At 41.5% G+C, this 19,995-nt stretch overlaps 1 protein-coding gene across 5 annotated transcripts in view; it reads left to right on the forward strand.

The window, feature by feature from the left end:
- Nucleotides 1-19,995, forward strand: part of ATRN (attractin) — a 157,121-nt gene that overhangs the window by 101,406 nt on the left and 35,720 nt on the right. For all 5 annotated transcript variants that reach the window (XM_080813911.1, XM_080813912.1, XM_080813915.1 and 2 more), the window contains exons 23-24: nt 1,912-1,990; nt 3,776-3,933. In XM_080813911.1, coding sequence (XP_080670037.1) covers nt 1,912-1,990; nt 3,776-3,933 — 237 coding nt within the window. The remainder of the gene's footprint in view (nt 1-1,911; nt 1,991-3,775; nt 3,934-19,995) is intronic.

Raw genomic sequence — 19,995 nt, forward strand, 5'->3', positions numbered from 1 at the left:
GGTAAAAACAGTGAAGGTATGGCCAGGTCCAACAAAAAGTTAACCAGAAACATTTGGAATTAGTAGGACAACTGTTTGAAATGTGGGTTTATATCTCCGTTCATTAATGATGACTGCCAGCCTGACATAAGGTACTGCCTGGTGGTAGAAGGGAGCCAACATAGCATGACAATTAAAAGTGAAGTGTCTAGAACATGAAGACACACCTATACGATATCTTTGATAAAATATAAAGTCATTGATAAAATATAAAGTCATTCTTTGATAAAATATAAAGTCACTCCAGTACATAATGAAATTTTACTAAACTTGATGATAAATTATTTAGGAACCTCCTTGGAGGTTTATTTCTCATCAACATAACACAAAGCCACTTAACATTACAAAATTCCTGTCATAATAAACATGATGAAAAATACATGGAAAATAATATGACAGTAAGCCAGGTTGTGTTCCTTTGTTAACAAATGTTATTGTTAACAAACATTGCTAAAACTAAAAAATACATAAATTAGTAGTAGAACAAAATCCAGAGTGTGGGATGTTTACAATCAAATGGAAGTAAGATTTTTTTATATTCCATTTTAATGATAAAATTAAGAAGAAATGTACTAGAGAGTGAATTTCTTTTTAAATAAAAATAATAGATGACCTTAAATGAAAATATTATATGGGCACACTATATATCATATCATTTGAATGGCTATGTTGACTGGAATTAATAAAAAAGAGTTTAGAATAAAATTATAGCAAAAGTACCACACATGAAATTTATTTAATATCTTATTCATAAGCAATTGGTTGAAGTACTCAGTCTTGCAGAATGTAATTGATGTTGTTAACTTTATTTTAAATAAACATAATAGACTCTTGGTAATACTTCTTAATGAGGTGAGTGACCATGAAAATCTTTTGACCTCTCTGGAGTTCCTTGTTTATCTTATGACAGAATGTTTAATGGAGTTATCTCAAGTGTATGTTCTGTCTTTTATAAAAGGACTAGGATTTCAAGTTTGTTGATCCTTTCTTTGGAAAGACATAATTGTTAATAGTATTCTTCCACAAAATATTAAAAATAAACACTTGAGCTGTCCCTGCAAGAGGAAGGTGAGGTTATATCAATAAGCAAGAAGGTAACTAACCGCTTTGGGAGAGAAATTCCTGGTTTAGAGATCACATTTTGAAAATGGCTATTTGGAAATGTATCCATTGTTAAGGTTTTGTGCTGTAATTACCATCAAAACAACACCCTTAAAAATCTTACTGTTCTGACTTGTTTTCCGGCCTTTGAAGAAAAAGAATTCCAACAGGAATGAATCCATTTGTAAAATATAAAAATACAACATCTGATTCATTTTCAAAAATAATTCTTTGAAGACAAGAAAGATTTATTAGTCAAGTTTCAGTGAAAACTAAAAATTCATATTACAATTTACCTAGTGTAGCCAATAGTGCACTTCTACCTGTTGGCTCAACACATTTCTCAGAGATGTCTTTCTCAGTCATTAAAACCAAGAATCAAAATAAATTAGATGAGCTCTTCAAATTGTGGTATCTCTAATTTTCCCAGAGGATCCTTAGGAAGCTGATTCCCCAAACATAGGTCATAGAATTTAAGTCGTTGTTCTCTGGTCAGGGGCTTTCTAAAACCTACTTTCATATGGAGTTAGGCATTTGATAAAGCATTAAATCACATGCATGTTTATGAGAGAGAAATGAAATTTACTTGGGATATATTACTTATATTGGGTAGAAATGTTACTGACTGTTATAAGCATGAGTTCCTTTTAAGACACTGTAAAATACCTGTTTTGTAGTTAAAATCGAGAGTAGTAAAATTTAATTACTTCTTTATTTTAAAATCTGGAAACTGTTGTAATTACTTTTCTAACTATTTGCACTGCTTATCAGCAAAACAGGGATTTGGACATGTTCATCAATGCCTCCAAAAACTTTAACCTCAACATCACCTGGGCCGCCAGCTTCTCAGGTAAAGACATACCTAGAGAAGACCTTCCAAGTGGAGTAGATTGGTAGTAGATTGAGAAATGTGTGCAGTTGTTGAGAAATGGGGCTCTGGAGCCAGACAGATGGGTTTGAAACCCACCTTTGCCTCTTGTGACCTGGGAGACTTAAACAGGTATCTGAAACCCTCTCTGGACCTTAGGATTATTTGTCACAAAGAGCAGACAGCAGTACTTATCTCCTAGAATTGTGTCAGTGAAATCAGGTTATACATGCCCTTGCCTCCTGTGGGGACAGGCTGAGTGTGCACTCACCCCCCGCCCTGCGCCCAGCTGTGCCAGCCCTGCTGCAGCCACCGCTCTGGCCTTCCCCTCGTCATCCCTGGCCAGGCCTCAGAAGTGAGAAATGGAACTATTTAAAACAGAATGAGATCTTGGTAGATACAAGGAAGTATACTTTGGGAATTAAATCAAGCTCTAAGAGCATAGTGTTTGCTCTCTTGTCCATCTTGCTACGATTCGCTAAAGACAATCTGGGCAGAAGATCTACTGCGGTAGGGACGGACGGGCCTGATGGAGTGCTTCTGAACGTAGCTTGACAGATGTGGGTTTGAACTCTGCCCGTTACCGACTCTGGTGCACTGTGCAATTGGGCAGGTTAAGCTTTCTGAGCTGGTTTGCTCGTGGATACAAGGGATGATAAAAACACCAAGCTGTGCACAGCCTGGTGAAGCTGAAATGAGACAATAAAGGAAGTAGTCCGTGTAGCGCTTGAAACACTGGCAGGTTCTCACCGGATGGTAACCACGCTTCCTTCTCGTTGCTCTTTCAGTGCTGGTGTTCGGTCAGAACACAGCCAGTTAGACTGAAGCAAAATTAAACATTACCTTTGCATGTATTATGTTTACCAGGTCTTAAAAGATTGTATGGAATTCAGAAAAAGATCAGAAACTTGCAGTGAGGAGACACTTTTAAGAAGAAAGTCTGAATTATCAGAACATTGGGAGAAGGGCAACATCTCTGAGCACGTGAATGCTTTTCAGTGATTGTCTCAATGAGGAGATAATCAGTCTGGGCTCTAGTCACAGTATTTAATGCAGACATGCTAAAAATCTATTTTACAAATCTTTGTAGACACCAGAATTCCAGAGGGAGAGTTGAAGGACTGTTTGGGAATAGGATGAATTTATACCAGATTAGGGGAATTTCAATACAGTTACAGCTGATAGCAGAAGAGACTGGGTGGCCCTCTAAAGCTCCTTGTTCTCTGCTGCTGTTGAGACATGAGGTCACTGCTTGTTAGGAAGTGAGAGGGGAATCAGTGTTCCTGGTGCGGGGGATGGGGACAAGCAGGTCTAAAAGAGAAATGCAAAGTAGTTGAAGTGCTACAGGCAGAATGAAAGACATTGTTGATAGGATTCTAGTGGTATCTGTATGTTCACAGCTAGATGTCTGGCTGTTTAAGTGGAGAGGAGCCAGAGACTCCTGGAGGAACTATTCTGGTTAAGGGCACAGCCTTGCTGCAAATCTCAGCTCTGCTTCTTGCTTGGCTATGTGACCTGAACCAAGTTACTTAATTTCTCTGAACCTCAGTTTCCTAATCTGTAAATGAGAATAATGAAAATTGTTAGAATTAGATGAGATTGTGCTCTTAGAGGCTATTCCTGGAACGTAGTTAAGTGTTGAGTAAATGCTGACTGTTGTCGTTATTAATGAGGGCAGATTCTGTCCAAAAAAACAGAACGTTATTAATGAGGGCAGATTCTGTCCAAAAAACAGACTCTTGTATTTCTTTCTTTTCTTTCTGACAGCCGGAACCCAGGCTGGAGAAGAGATGCCTGTTGTTTCAAAAACCAACATTAAGGAGTACAAAGACAGCTTCTCTAATGAGAAGTTTGATTTTCGCAACCACCCAAACATCACTTTCTTCGTTTATGTCAGTAATTTCACTTGGCCCATCAAAATTCAGGTAAGAAGTGTTTTTTGGTCTCAACCTGCAGACAGTGAAAACTTTTCAGTGGAGACTAAATCCACTAATTTGAAACTTGAGGTAAATGGGGTGTACGATACTGCTTTGCCTTTGTAGTGTCTGTGGCGAAGGAGTGCTGAGCACATGACCACCGTAAGGAAGGCGGTGGTGGGGATGGCTTAAATCACTTAAGAAAGAGAACGATAAGCCCTTCTGAAAGCCAGTTGGCATGTCCCAAGTTTGGTAATTACAGCTGTATTCATTTCTTCACTGAGTGCTTCCCATGTAAAAGCCTGCAGAGCTTCAGTTCTGGATGAGTCAAGTAGGGATAAATGAAACACACTGAAAATCAGTGAGAGCCAGAGTGTGGAAGTGTCCTATGGAAGGATGCCACAACTGCTGTCAGAGTTTAAAGAAGATAGATTGGGGTGGAGTGGGTGGCAGCATCGGGTTGCGTGGGAGAGCACGGGCCCGTGTGAGTCCTGGCCTCTCCTCCACAGATCACGTAGCTCTCCACATGACAGGGGTTTTGTGTGTGTGACCTGAAGGCGTGTCACCTGCTTCTGCCACTGATGTTATCAGCCTCGAGCCTTTTCTCAGTTCTCAGGGTTTCGGTGGACTCTCTTGTCCAAGACCCATGGCCCCATTTCTACTCTTTGTCATCTGCCGCTGTGTCCTCCAGGCCTTGCCTCAGTACTTTTCGCTTTTACCCCCTCTCTTTGGGGTGAAAATGGAATCCAGGGCGGGGTGAACTTCAGGGACGGGGCCAGTGTTAGCCACAGAAGCATGGTCACGGGCCTGGTCTGTGGCCGTTTGCCGACTCTCAGAAACAAGGCGTCACTGATCAGTTAGGATGGGTTTGAAAGCGAGTCCTGGTGATTTTGTGTTCATGCCTTGGGACCGTGACTAAAGAAGAATCTTTCTGTTCCTGCAATGTGGGGATAGGCTCTGTATTGTTTTTTTCTCACCAACTGCTTCCCTTTCTCTGTCTAGCTGGTCACCCAGGTGTTCTTCCTCTAGTCCTGCTTTCCCTTTGATCTTACACACTCTCTGCTTCCCTCCTCAGCCGGCATTCTCTGGTGTTGGCTCCCTGTTTGTGCTTCCTCTTACCCACTCATCCCTCAGCCTGCAGCCATGCCTCCTTTCCTTACCACATCCTGAAAACTGTCCTGTCTTAGCAGAAGCCAGTCACCCAACCAATTCTCCAGTCCCCTCTCCTTCTCACTGAGTGATTGGAGTCATGGTCTTTCTTGCCTTCCTGGTCCTTCTTTCCCTGACTCTCTGGCCAGGCTCTTGAGGGAATCTCCTTCCTTAAACATTGAGGTTATCTGGGAATCAGACGTTGGTTCTCCGTTGTCTTCATCCCACACAGTTTCCCTGGGTAATTCTATCCCATTTATAGGATTTCTGGTGCTCTTTCTGTACCGGTGATTCTCAGTTCTGTCTCCAGCCCAGCTTCTGCTTGCGCTCCATACCAGTATTCTCAGTCGCTGCCTAGACATCTCCAACTGGACGATCATGAGCTCCTGCCGTCGGCACGTAGTCATTCTTGTGACCTTAGCCCCAAACCCCATGCTTCCTTTCTCAGTGAATGATACCACCATTCCAGTTTTCTTTTGCTGTCCTTGTTCTGTTTTTATATCAAGGTTAAACTAGGCTTTAATAATAATAATTATAAATTGAGGAGTTTTCTTCTCATTTCTGGAAGAGATTATGTAAGATTAGAATCTCCCTTGTAGGGGTGCCTGGGTGGCTCAGTGGGTTAAAGCCTCTGCCTTCAGCTCAGGTCATGATCTCAGGGCCCTGGGATTGAGCCCCGTGTTGGGCTCTCTGCTCAGCTGGGAGCCTGCTTCCTCCTCTCTCTCTGTCTGCCTGCCTCTCTGCCTACTTGTGATCTCTGTCTGTCAAATAAATAAATAAATAAATAAATAAATTGTTAAAAAGAAAAAGAATCTCCCTTGTAAAATCGTTAGTATTTTTTTGTTTGTAGAATTTTTTTGTTTTAACTGTTGATTCAACTTCTTTAAAAGTTGTAGGATATTTTGGATTTTCTGTTCAGTCATTTAAAATAATTTTTTCTAGGCATTAATTTATTTCATTTTTTCAGATGTATCAACACAAAGGTATTCACACTATCCTCTAATCTTTGCAGGATCTGTGCTTGAGAGTACTGAATCATACACTTAAAAATGCTTAAAACAGTAAATTTTATCTTAAATGTTTTTAACCCAATTATAAAAAATTTTATTTTTTTAAGATTTTATCTATCCATTTGTCAGAAAGAGCATGTATACAAGCAGGGGGAGCAGTAGGCAGAGGGAGAAGCAGGCTTCCTACCGAGCAAGGAGCCCAAGGTGGGACTCAGTGCCAGGACCCTGGGATCATGACCTAAGCCGAAGGCAGGCACTTAACCGACTGAGCCATCCAGGCTACGCCAATTATAAAAAATTTTAAATATGACAGCAAGATTTTTCTTTGTAGCTATAAACAGCTTATTCTAAAATTTATACAAAAAGGCAGAGATTCTAGAATAGCTGTAACAGGTGTGAAAAAAGTGGAATATTGTGGGAAGAATCACTGTCCACTATGTTGAGGCTTACTGTTTATCTATAGCAATCAAGACTTTGTGGTTATTGGTGGAGGGATAGACACAGATCAAGGAATAGAATACAGAACCCTGAAACAGAACCACATAAATGTGTCCAACTGACTTTTGATGAAGGAACAAAGACAATTAATTCAATGGAAGAAGGATAGCCTTTCAAATAAGTAGTGCTGGAACAAGTGGACAACCATCGACAAATAAATGAACTTCAACCTAATCCTCACATCTTACACTAAATCAACTCATTAAGGATCACAGCCCTTTTCTTTTTAAGTGAAATATTTATTTATTTAGCTTCTTGTCAAACCAAAATATTTTGTGTGTATACTACTATAAGTAGCACGCCCTCTGTAACAGGCAAAATTGTACATCAAGTTATATTTCATGTTACCTGATTATATAAAAATATAAAGTAAGAATGATTTATCAGTTCCATTTAACATTACTAGTAAACAATTCAGCAGGAGATACGATGTACAAAATTTTAGTAAAATATGACGCAGGAAGAGCTTAATGTAATTCTCACTTGTCATAATTTGTTATGAATATAGAAAGACAACTTTTTAAAATGTTGTGTTTACTAAGATTCTGGCAGTAGCTTTTTGTAACAAGGCATACCATATTAGGACTGCCACTCAACTTGTTTATGATAGGTCGTAGCTTCAATATGCTGATTAAAAAAAAAAACACCTGTTTTTTTAAAAACGTTTTTATCTATTTAGTTGAGAGAGAGAGAGAGCACACAAGCAGGGGGAGCGGCAGAGGGAGAAGCAGACCCTGCTCTGAGCAGGGAGCCTGATGTGGGACTCAATCCCAGGACCCTGGGATCATGACCTGAGCTGAAGGCAGATGCTTAATGACTGAGCCACCCAGTTACCCCAAAAGCCTGGTGGGGTTTTTTTGTTTTTATTTTTGTTTTTTTTACATGTTAAGTATCTTGGCAAGTATGCCATTAAATACAGCAAGGAGTTTAAGATAGCAAGAATAAGGAGTTATAAAGGCTAAACATTACAACCTAAACCAAATTCTTATCTCTGGTTACATAAAATATTCCTGACTAGTTAAAACCTAATAATATAAAACATGCATTTTAGAATCTTTAGCAATCAAGTTCAAAAAGTATCTATTTGAAATGTAATGAAGTGTAGTCAAACTAATTCAAATGTTTTAACAGTTTATTTTATTTTATTTTATCTTTTCAATGTTCCAAGATTCATTGTTTATGCACCACACCCAGTGCTCCATGCAATACGTGCCCTCCATAATACCCACCACCAAGCTCACCCAACTCCCCTCCCCCGTCCCCTCCAAAACCTTCAGTTTGTTTCTCAGAGTCCACAGTCTCTCCTGGTTTGGTTCATCTCCCCCTCCGATTTCCCCCAATTCACTTTTCCTTTGCTTCTCCTAATGTCTTCCATGTTATTCCTCATGCTCCACAAGTAAGTGAATCCATATGATAATTGACTCTCTCAGCTTGACTTATTTCACTTTCTAATGCTAAAAAAACATTCAGCATTACTGAAATAGAGGTAAATTCCAGAGCCTTTGGGGCTCTGTCATGCTGCAAAGAGCTATTTCTCTGGTTCACTTAAATCAGGCAACGACAGGGATGCCTGGGTGGCTCAGTTGGTTAAGCGTCTGCCTTTGGCTTGGGTCATGATCCCACCGTCCTGGGATTGAGTCCCACATCAGGCTCCTTGCTCAGAAGGAGCCCGCTTCTCCCTTCGCCTGCTGTTCCCTCTGCTTGTGTTCTCCCCCACTGAAAAATAAATAAATCTTAAAAAAAAAAAAACAAAACAGCCAGCGACAGAGTCCAAGGATGTCTGATGGCAAAGGTGCTGTACCCAGCTCTGCCCTCCCCATGAAGCATGGCTGTTGTGTCGGCAGAAATAGGATATGTGAGGATAAAAGACATGCTGTTCTGCTAACTGGTTAGCACCCTCCCCCTCAAAGCTCCTTCCCCAGGTAAATAAAAGTCTAGAGGGGGAGAAATTAAAATACACTTATCTATAGAGTAAGGATTTTGAAATATCAGTGTGATCCCTATTTCAAAAATGTTATCTAGAGTCATCTGATCATTTCTTTTTTTTTTTTTTTTAAGATTTTATTTATTTATTTGACAGAGACACAGCGGGAGAGGGAACACAAGCAGGGGTAGTGGGAGAGTGAGAAGCAGGTTTCACGCTGAGCAGGCAGCCCAATGCAGGGTTCAATTCTAGGATCCTGGGATCATGACCTGAGCTGAAGGCAGATGCTTAATGACTGAGCCACCGAGGCGTCCTGATCATTTCTGATTACACCTTAGTGATGCATCCAGATTCAACTTCTGTTGACTTATCAACAGAAGTCAGAAATATGAACTTTATTCCCAAGTGTCTTAATCACTAGCACAACTGCTGTGTATTATCTCCCAGAGTCATTAAACACTGGAAGGGAAAAAAAACAGATGTTCCAAGCAGGCAACAGTTATGGGCCTTTCGCACAGCGGCATCTGCGTGACTACTGGATAGTCCAGGACTAATTCTAAAAATGGGAATGTTCATGCATTTTAGTAATTATGCCCTAATTCTCACAGCTGAAATTTCCTTAGACATTGTACTTTTTTTATAAGGTAATCCTGATTTTTCTTATATTGTTATGACCAGTCAGGACTTAACTTGCAGCTTTCTTTTTTCCTTATCCTGTTTTTTATACTTCTCTTTCTTTTTTGATTTTTCTTACTGTTACTTTTTCTCATTCTTCACTGCTTTTCTTTTTGCCCATTCAGCCCCTATAGCCACAATGTAATCTGATGCTGATAAGGACTCCCGGTAATAAGGGTTTATCTTCAGGATACATATTTTTTTTTTACTGAGTCCTTTTATGTCCTTTTCTTTCTCAGTTGCATCCTTTGACTGCTTTTTTTTTTAACAGTTTTTAAGATTTTATTTATTTTATATCATGGAGTAACTCTCAGCAACAAGAAGAAATAAACTATTGATACAACAATTTAGATGGATCCCAGGAAAATTTTACTGAGTTGGGAGGGTGTGGGGGGAATCCTAAAAATTTACATACTGTTTGATTCCCTTTCTATAACATTTGAAAATTAAAATTTTAGACCAAAAATACAGGTACATCTACTGAAGTTTCAACTTTTTCTGACTTTTCCTGATTGACCCAAAGACCTTTTTTTTCCTCCCCCCCCCCCCAAGGACCCTTTAAAAGCAGTCATCTGGGGGCCTGGGTGGCTAAGTCGGTTAGGTGTCTGACTCTTAATCTTGGCTCAGGTGTTGATGTCAGGTCATGGGTTCAGGCCCCGTGTTTAAAAACAAACAAACAAAAATAATTAAATACACTGACCTGATTAGGTCAGGCCCACCCACACTCAAGGGGAGGGATCAGAGTGTACAAACCACCAAGGTAAAAGGAATATTAGGTGCCAACCAGGTTTTTAGGTTGTTTGACCCCACTGAGGTTGAACTCCAGGCTCCAGCCAGACAATTTCAATTTGGCAACATGTAACACTATCCAATTATAGATTAGATATACTTATAAAATATTTGATTTGGGGTGTAGTAAATATTATTTCTTGGCTTGTTTTAACTTGGGATTATTTTCATACTGACATACCTTATTATTTCTGAATCAATTAAACTTCGGGCTTTGTTGTGTATAGCTGAAAAATAATTAACATTTTTAAGATTCTTAGTGAAAATCTTAACTTACACTGCTGACATTTTTCCCATTTGGAAAGAGGGCTCCGAGCATATAAACAGGCTCTTGTGCTGGAGATAGTCGTGCTGTTGCCAATGCTGAGTTCTAGTTTTTTTCCTCCCAGTGCCCTGTTGCTCCACCCTCTGAAAGCCACTGAAATGGTTTTAGAGCATTTCCTTCCAGAGGGATCTTTTCCCCACACTTAATTTTTTTAAGTACTAATTTTAAGTTTAAGAGTCAAAGAGATGTTGATTTGCTGCCCGATTTTGGGGGGCTCTTTACCTGGGGTAGATGACTTACTTGAATAAGAGCCACTTAAGAAAGCTGTATTCAGGAGCACTTTCGAAAATAAACTATGGCACGCTCACCACTTAGCTTGCCAGGCTCTCCTTGAACAAGCAGGTAAGTTCTGTTGGAACTGCGTCTTTTTGTTCTTTGGTACAACTAACTATAGTATTTGCAGGCAGCGTGACTAGACCTGTGGCATGTGTTTTTGGTGTCTTCACACGACACCGGGTCTCTGCCCTTGGGACCATGTGTGGGTGTGTGCATGTGGAGGGCTGAGCTTGTGTCTTCCTGGGCACGTGAAGTGGTGTGCTGTGCTCAACAGAGAGAGCTTTGCCTTTCTGTACTCTCTAATCTCCTCAGAGCCTGAGCTTTCCTACATGTAGTTCGCTCCTAAACACACCCATGCACCTTAGAGACGATCCAGATTCAGTAAAAATGCAGAGTCTCATTGAAGGAAGAGAATAGGGTGCAGCGTAGGCCATTTGGTTAAATTTTAGTATGGCTTTCAGTGCAGGCAAAAGTCTTTTTGTCTCTGACTCTCATTTTTTAAAGCAAGATAACTGAGGAAATCCAGTTCTCTATTCAGAATTCACATAAACCTTGGTGCTTTAAAAATGGTAATGTTAAACTCAAGTTCCTTCCCTCTGAACCAATCCCAGGATTCTTTTCCATAATTAGGAACAGATCAAAACCTATAACTGCACAAACCATAAAAGACTCAATCTCAAGAAACAGACTGAGGGTTGCGGGGGGGAAGGGGGATGGGAGAGGGTGGTGGGGAAATGGACATTGGGGAGGGTATGTGCTATGATGAGTGCTGTGAAATGTGTAAACCAGACGATTCACAGACCTGTACCCCTGGGGATAAAAATACATTCTATGTTTATTAAAATAAAAAAAAAAAAAAAAAAAAAAAAAAAAACCTATAACTGCTCACTGAGGGAATTTGAAACCAACTAGAAAAATCTTTATAGATGCAGTTTAAAATTAAAAAAACAAAAAACAAAAAACCCCCACCCAGATTAAGAAGCCCTTGTGTGCAGGAGGGTGATGGGTCTGTTGGGGCTGGCTGTGCCTGTTCTCTTGTGAGTTGCTCCTGTCGGTGAGTGCCCCTCCCTCAGCCTCTGTTTTCTGAAGGCGATCCTGGGTGTCCTCGCCAGTAAGCAGGGACTCAGCTGGCATAGCCTTGCCCGGAGTTTGGGACGGGAGGTATTCAAGGTAGAGAATGGACAGACAGACGTTTTGTGTGAGGTAGGAAGGTGGGCGGTGAAGCTGGGGTTCTGGGTTGTTACTGGCTCTGCAACAGAGGTTGTTACTGTAATGTGGAACTAATATTAAAGCCCTCTCCATGCTGGGTGTTTCATCTGCTGGTTTATGTAAGAGGCTAGTGTTCCTAAGCAAAGGCAACACAGAATTTGTATTGAGAACTGAGCCTTCATTTAGACTTTGGAGTTATGTTTATGGGTGCTAACAGGATTGCTCTCCTAAGCAAAGGATGTATGAAACTTTTATTGACTCAAATATACTTTTTTTGGTAACCGCATTACTGAGAAACAATTCATATACCGTACAATTCACCCATTTAAAACACACAATTTAGTAGTTTTTAGTATGTTCAGAGTTGTGTAACCGTGACCACAATCAATTTTAGAATATTTCCATCATCCCAAAAAGAAATCTCGTACTCACTAGCAGTCACTGCCCGTTCCTTCCTCCCCCTAGACCCTGGCAACCACCAGCCTACTTTCTATCGCTATAGATTTGCTTATTCTGGCATTTCATATTAATTGCATTACATAACATATGGTCCTTTGTGACTGGCTTCTTTCACTTAGCATAATGTTTTCAAGATTCATCCATATTTAGTATGTTTGCATTCTTAACTCCTCTTAGGGATTGAGTGATATTTTATTGTCTGGATATGCCACATTTTGTTTATTCATTCATCTGGTGATGGATATTTGGGTTGTTTTCACTCTTTGGCTATTATGAACAATGTCAGGTACACTTTTAATGTTTGTATGTATTGTGTAATGATGATGATGATGTATGTTTACACCTGGTGTTAGAGATCTGTGCCATCAGAGTTTTAAAGAATCATAATGCTATGAAATACATTCAGAACTGAACTACTCAAAGTATAAATCTTTCTTTGTTTTAGAGTGGCATTTGAGGTTCTTGTACTACCTTGTGGTTTTCATTTAGGATCATTGTTTATTATTCCTTCTTGAAAGCCTCTTCTCTTCCACTTTTCACCCATGGCTTTGGCTATTTCTTCTTAATTCTTCAGTACCACTGCTCCCTTGAATTTCCTCTGGATCCTCTCTCCCTGGACAGTCTCATCCACGCCATCTGTGAATAACATCTATGGCTGGGACAGGTAAATCTCCATCTCTAGCAGATCTCTCCCCCGTGATCTCCATAGCCGGGAGGCTTCCTTTAACATCTCCTCACGCAGCAAACTCTGTGGCCCTGAGCAGCAGCCTTGAATGGACAGGAGGGGCTGTCTGATGCTGGGTGGCAGGCTGTGCCCCCCTGCTCCTGGGAGTCCTGGGCAGAGAGGGGAATGTCCCATGCTGCCTGAGTCTGAGTGAGGATGGGCAGTAGCAGAGCTGAGTCTCAGGAGTGTGAGGTTGGGGAGTAGGGGTTTTAGGGGTGGGGAACCGGCATATGCAATCACCTTCAAGAACTACTGGGAGTTTCACAGAGGTGAAGTGGCAGCGCTGTGAGCAAGATGCTGGAGACCTAGGTGAAGGCTGTTGGGAAGAGACTGGAGGTTTCGGCCGAGGGCTTGGAACTATAGCCTGAAAACCACTGGGAGTTGTTGAAATGTTTTAAGCCAAGAAGCGACGAAGATCAGTGTTTTCAAAAGATCCTTCTGGCAGCAGTTGGGAGAATGGATTGGAAGGAGCTGGACCTGAGTTGGGGAGTCCAGGTAGAATTCTTGTTTAGAAACCCAGGAGAGGGGTCCATCAAGTGACCCTCAGGCACATTCCGTAGCAACTTGCTTTCCTCATCTGTGCCTCCACAGCTGTAGACTCATCTGGTATTTCACCTGACAAAGATTTCCTTAAGGGCAAGAACAGTGTCTTATATTTCTGTGTCCTCAGTGTCACAGCATAGAGCTGATCAGCAGTAGACACATCACAAATGAGCACTAGATGGATGAGTAGTTGTAGGTATGGGAGCTTTGGGGTTGGTATCAGAACTTTGTTCTGTTTTTTGCAACTTTTGCATCTTTTCTAAAGGTGCTGACAGCTTTTTCTGATCTTGACAGAATGACTGCCTACCAGGGGCAGGAATGTGTCATCCCACTTGGCATAGTCTGGTATTAGAGGATTGAATTGTTCTAGCACGGTGTCAGAAGAGTTGAGAGGTAGAAGAAAAGAAAGGGATGAGGACACAAGCATCCTAATTTTACAAAGAGGTAGTTAAGAGGTACTGCATAGATTGAAATATTTAAGAATGAAATGATAGGAAACCTGGGATTTGCTTCAAAATAATATGGTTGTGGGGAAAGTGGGGAAGCATATGGATGAAACAAGACTGGCCTTGAGCTGGTAATTATTACACGTGGGTGATGAGCACATTGGGTTCATGATACTATTCTCCCTACTTTTAAAAAAGTTTTAAGTTTTCTGTAATAAAAAAATTGAAAAAAGATAATACAGGTAATAGAAAAAAATAATAAAGCCCCACTTTATTATTTAACCCCCTGAAGGTAGCCTCAGCTAGGCCTGTGGCCTAGACTGGCTGGGACCATCGTAGGCCAGCTGCGATGTATCTGGAACTGGCCTTCTGTTTCACTTTGCAGGAAGTGCACAGCATTTTACTAGGGTTTTACCAGTCATTGACTGCTGTTGGGCAGTCTCTAGGACAGTCAAGAGTCAGGGACAAAACCCTGTCTAACACACCTTCCCCTGTGAAATGGCAAAGGGAGCAAGCAGGGGTGCATCAGAGGCCTGAGGGCTCCTCCCCATGGGCTGTGTGCCTTGCAGGGGGCCTCACCACATTGTCTCCTGCTCCTGCAGCTGCCTGTGGGTAACAGGTACATCCCTTCCCTGCATCCAACGGTGTTCTAGCCATTGCCTGTCTCTGCTGGCATCCTTCCAACACCATCACCCTCAGAATAATGCCACAGAAACCAACAGAGGCACTAAAAACAATGATGTAACTTGACTGGAAGGGCAGGTGGGGATGGTGGCCTCAGTCACCTTCCGTTATAGCAGGAAGTCAGTAAGTGATGCCTAACATGGTTAAGTCAAGAAATAGCAAATAAAATAAAACTTACTAGTGATAAAAAGGTAACCCTAAAAGAACAAAAAAGAAACCTAAAAAAAAGGCGGAGGCCAAAGAGAGAAACCTTAAGGAGAGGATTAAATAGAGAGCAGGAACCATTGCTTTGCATGATTAGCTATGGTCTTTGTAGATAGTCCAACCAAGTGTATGCAGTTCTTAATGATTTTTAAATTATTAATGATCATGGTAAGATGGAATAGGAATTCTGGAGAGTGGTGAAAGGAATGGCTGCAAGGACCTGTGGGGAAGCAAACACAGAGCAGTATTGAGGTGGGAGGTTGGGCGTGCACAGATGGTGAGTGTTAGCTTGGTGTCAGGAACGAGTGGAATTAACTAGCCTTGAGGCTCTGACCAGAGCCTGTGTATACAGTTTCTATGCCAGCACAAACCAGCATTAGGTGGGTAGTGTGTGCGGCTGGGTGATGGGCATTGGGATCCAGTCTAGGGCCTGTGGTCTCAATAGAGAGTTCCACATAGAACTTCGGTTTGTTTTTGTTTTGTTTTAAAGAATATTATTTTGGTTTGGGTTTGGTTTTTGTTTGTTTTAGTGTTCTTTTATTCTTTATTCTTTTTTAAAAAAAATTCCAATATAGTTAACATGCAGTCTTAATATTAGTTTCAGGTGTACAATTCCAGATATCACCTTGTGCTCATCACAAGTACACTTCCTAATCCCTGTGACCTCTTTCCTCTGTCCCCCCATCCCTCTCCCCTCTGGTAACCATCAGTACTCTGTAGTTAAGAATCTGGTTTTTGGGGGGCACCTGGGTGACTCAGTTGGTTAAGTGTCTGCCTTTGGCTCAGGTCATGATCCCAGAGTGCTGGGAATGAGCCCCATATTGGGCTCCCTGCTCAGCAGGGAGCCTGCTTCTCTCTTTCCAGCTCCCCTGTGTTTGTGTTCCCTCTCTCTATCTCTCTCTGTCATAAATAAATAAAATCTTCAATAAATAAATAAATAAATAAATAAATAAAAATAAAGCCTCACCTTGTTAGGTCAGTCCCCCTCCCCCAAGAATCTGTTTTTTGGTTTGTCTCCTTTTTTTCTTTCTTTTGTTTCTTAATTTCCACATATGAGAGAAATCATATGGTATTTTTCTTTCTCTGACTGACTTATTTCACTTAGCATTATACCTTCTAGGATCTGTCCGTGTGGTTGCAAATGGCAAGATTTCATACAAGAAAGTTTTGGGGGGTCACAGCAAAACTCAAGGAGGCAGTGGCAGTAGACCCAGGTTAAGGTGGTCACAGAGTCTTTCATCTTTGACACAGCTGAGGCCTGAGTGGAAAGCTCTTTGTAGACAGGCCTGAGTTCTTAGGGGAGGAATCATTTCTCTCCTGGCTTCCATCCTTGCAGCCCAGAGCTATGGGGCAAGGTTGGCATGGTGAAGCCAGAAGCCCAGAGGCAGCCAAGGCTTCGGGTCCTGAAGTGAGATCTTCTGCGTCTGCAGAGCCTTATCTCTCAGGGAGAGTCAAAGAGCGGAGGGGCCCTGGTCTGGACAGGCTCCCACACCGGGCGGAGTCGAGCCCTGGTGAAGCCGTTGGCCTCAGGAGCAGCCCGCAAGGTGTCTGTCAGGTACACTCAGACCTTGGGTTTTCTCAGAGCCTAACAGGTGCTGCCACAAGCAGGCCATCTTTACTTCTCAGGGGAGCCAGCCATCATAATAGTGAAGATCATTCTTGGTGGAAAAGATAAAGGCAAACTAGAGGTCCTTCCCTCTCTCATTTCAAACCTTCTGTATTAAACAGTGGTCTTGCCCTATCAGTTCAGTATCATTCATCCATTTGCTCACTGGTTTCCAAATACCTATTTTGTGGATTGCACAAATGTTAGAAATGTTAGAAATACAATATTAGAAATACAGATGTTAGAAAAAGAATTTGTTCTGTGATAGTTGAATATAAGAAATGTGTTAATTTCTTTTTTTTAAAAGAGCACCCTCCCTACCATAGTTGATAAGAAATTCATTCCCAGAAAGCCCCGTCCCCTTTTCTCAGGAACTGTAGAAACCTCAGGGCTTACCTGAGCCCAGAGATCTAGGGAAGGCCTCTGGCGTTCATTCACTTGATTGCTGCTCCAGGTACCCTGGTTTATGGCCATGAGGTTTGTTTGAAGGCAGCTGTCCCCATTCTCATGTGTGATGGGCTTGGTCATTTGGACACAGAATAATCAGTGAGGCCGGAGAGTCTCCCCACCTACCATGCAGTCCTCCCATATTCCTTGGCCCTTTCAAAACTCTAGAATATCTTCTCCATTCCCTCCATTTCCTGGTCTCAAGGTTTGGGCCATGCCTCTCTGTTTGTTTCAGAGCACTACCCTCTCTTTCTCTACCCTGGTCTCCCCCCATTCCCATGACACCATCCTGGAAGATCCAGGTTAATTTCTTTGGGAGCCAAACCTTCCAAGTAAAAATGACACTGGCATCAGAATCACCTGGGGGGTTTAAAGCTTTAGGAGCAGGAATAGAACCCAGGATTTGCACTTTCTTGTAAGCTCTCCAGAGTTTGAGAAACATGGCCTAGATCTTGGAATACGATGGTGTTATTTGCTCTCTGGAGGTAGGTGTATCTGCCTCTGTGGGAGGTAGGGAATTGCCTTTCCATTCTTTCTCCTACAACAATTAGAAAGTCAGAAATTGATACCTTTGCAGACAGAAGAGCATAGAAGTCTTTTTTTTCCAGGACATCTCTGCATACACAGCCATAATATAAGGTGGAATATGACTGTCCCATGCCCTGAAAGGGAAGTGGCTCAGGAACTGGGAGTATAGAGAAGAGAGAGCCAATTCCCAGCAACTGAATGAGGAAGGCAGTGTTTGGGCTGGGCAGCAAGAGGCAGGGGAAGCCCTGGCTGCAGATGGGTGGGCAGGGCGCTCTGGTGATGGAAGTACCAAGTGCAGTAGTAGAGCAACCTGAAAACACTTGTTCGGCTGAAGCGCAGAATTAGTGCTTGGGAAACGCAGCCCCACCATATCCTGTCCTCAGTCCTGGGGCTGGCTGGGCTTCTGAGTTGAGTTTCTCAGGTTTATTTAGCACACCCAGAGGGTCTCTGGGCAAGCACGCTTTATTTATTTATTTATTTATGGCTCAAGGTATGTTTAATGCAACAATGATTATAATAGGAGAAGAAAAAAAGTCCAGAGTAAATTAAATATTCAAAGTTAGATTGAGTTGTTTGTGGCATAAGTATATCTTGACATAAAAATATATTCATGATTTTTTTCTGAATAAAAAAATAGAAGAAGATATAAATCTGTATGATCACATTTCTGAAAAAAATCTGAGAAGGATTTCAGTGAAATAGTAAAATGTTAATAAGTATTTCTCAGAAGCTTCCTAGGGTTCATTTTTGTTTTCCTTCCTCTTTTTCATCCCCGCTTTTAGATTATTCTGTAATGATATATGTATTGTATTCTTTCATAATAGAAGTAAATAGAATATAATGGGCCTGGTGGGCTCAATACTGTAAATGAGGCATGATCACGGCCACGTGTATCTTACAGAGTCTATTTCTCAGTGCAGTGAAATTGTGCACATACTCTGTAGAGCTAACTACACTGCAAAAAAAAAAAATGGGGACTAGTCAAGTTAAATATAAAAGCAACTGAATTCGACCCATATCTATTTAAATTCAGCTTTTTTAACATTGAAGTTATTCAATGGCATAAAGTCAAGTAGCCTGTCAAAGCCTTACTAGAACAAAAAACAATGTATCTTTCCCCTCCCTTTCCCTATTTCCAGGCAAGCACACTTTAATCAAACTTATTGCTGAAAGTAAGGCAGCAGCAGGTTGTAGAAATGTAAGGGGACATAAATTCTAGGCTTGCTGGAGTGTGGGGAGTGATACTTGCTGTCTGGAAAGGGAGAAGAATGACACTGTGAGTTTTATTTATAAATTGTAATGACATTTTCTAATTGGCAATAAGTATATCTTATTATAAGAAGTCCCTATTATCTTCAGTGTCAGAAAAGCCACAGACAGTTCAATGTCTGTTTCAATGTTTGTTTTATAATAAATCATGAAAGAAAGGGCTGATTGAAATTTATTGTCTTGAAAAATGAAAATTCAAAAGCACAAAAAATGTTTATTTTAATTTTACAGTTAACAAAATTTAAGTTAATGGTTGCAACCATGAGCTGATTCTTAGAAGAAAGAAAACTCGGGGGCGCCTGGGTGGCTCAGTGGGTTAAAGCCTCTGCCTTCGGCTCAGGTCGTGATCCTGGGGTCCTGGGATGGAGCCCCGAGTCGAGTCGGGCTCTCTGCTCGGCAGGGAGCCTGCTTCCCTTCCTCTCTCTCTCTACCCACCTCTCTGCCTACTTGTGATCTCTGCCTGTCAAAGAAATAACTAAAATCTTTAAAAAATAAAAAAAGAGGGGCACCTGGGTGGCTCAGTGGGTTAAGGCCTCTGCCTTCGGCTCGGGTCATGATCTCAGGGTCCCGGGATTGAGCCCCGCATCGGGCTCTCTGCTCAGCAGGGAGCCTGCTTCTCCCTCTCTCTCTGCCTGCCTCTCTGCCTACTTCTGATCTCTGTCAAATAAATACTAAAATCTTTTTTAAAAAAATAAAAAATAAATAAATAAATAATAAAAAAAGAAAGAAAACTCAGGTCTCACTAAGTTTTGGGGGAGGGTGGAGGTGGGGTCATCATTTTTCCCATTACCCTACTCCTTTATTCAACACATGTTTAATAAACACCTCTTCCATGCCAGTCACTGCTTTAGGCACTGGAGACACAGTAGTCAGAAGCAAGGTCCCAGTCCTCATGGATCTTATTTTCTAATGAAAGAGAAAGACCAGAAATAAATGGACATGGAAGGGCTATGAAGCAAGGTAAGTAGAGGTGTGGCTTCAGTTGTGCAGACAGTGCTCAGAGCCTGGCCCGCATGAATGGATGGAGTCCTTCACTTGCGATGGCATCGCCCAGTGTGCTTTGGTAGTCAAGAGTCAAGGGCCTCATCGGTTTTCCCAAGGCCCTCCCTTAATCCTCTTTGGAGTATCTTGAAGGACAGACGTCTTTACCTTCAATCCTCTTCAGCTGATAATTCTGCCAGGTCTCCATTTGCCTGTGGTTTTGTGGGATCAGTTCTCCAACAGTACTTTCAGTAAAATCTCATCATTCATAAGATTGCTTTTGCGGTTGGTTTGCATGTGTGATGGGCTGAGGAGGGACAGCCCA

The sequence above is a fragment of the Martes martes genome (genome assembly GCF_963455335.1).
Source record: "Martes martes genome assembly, chromosome: 9".
Classification (NCBI taxonomy): domain Eukaryota; kingdom Metazoa; phylum Chordata; class Mammalia; order Carnivora; family Mustelidae; genus Martes; species Martes martes.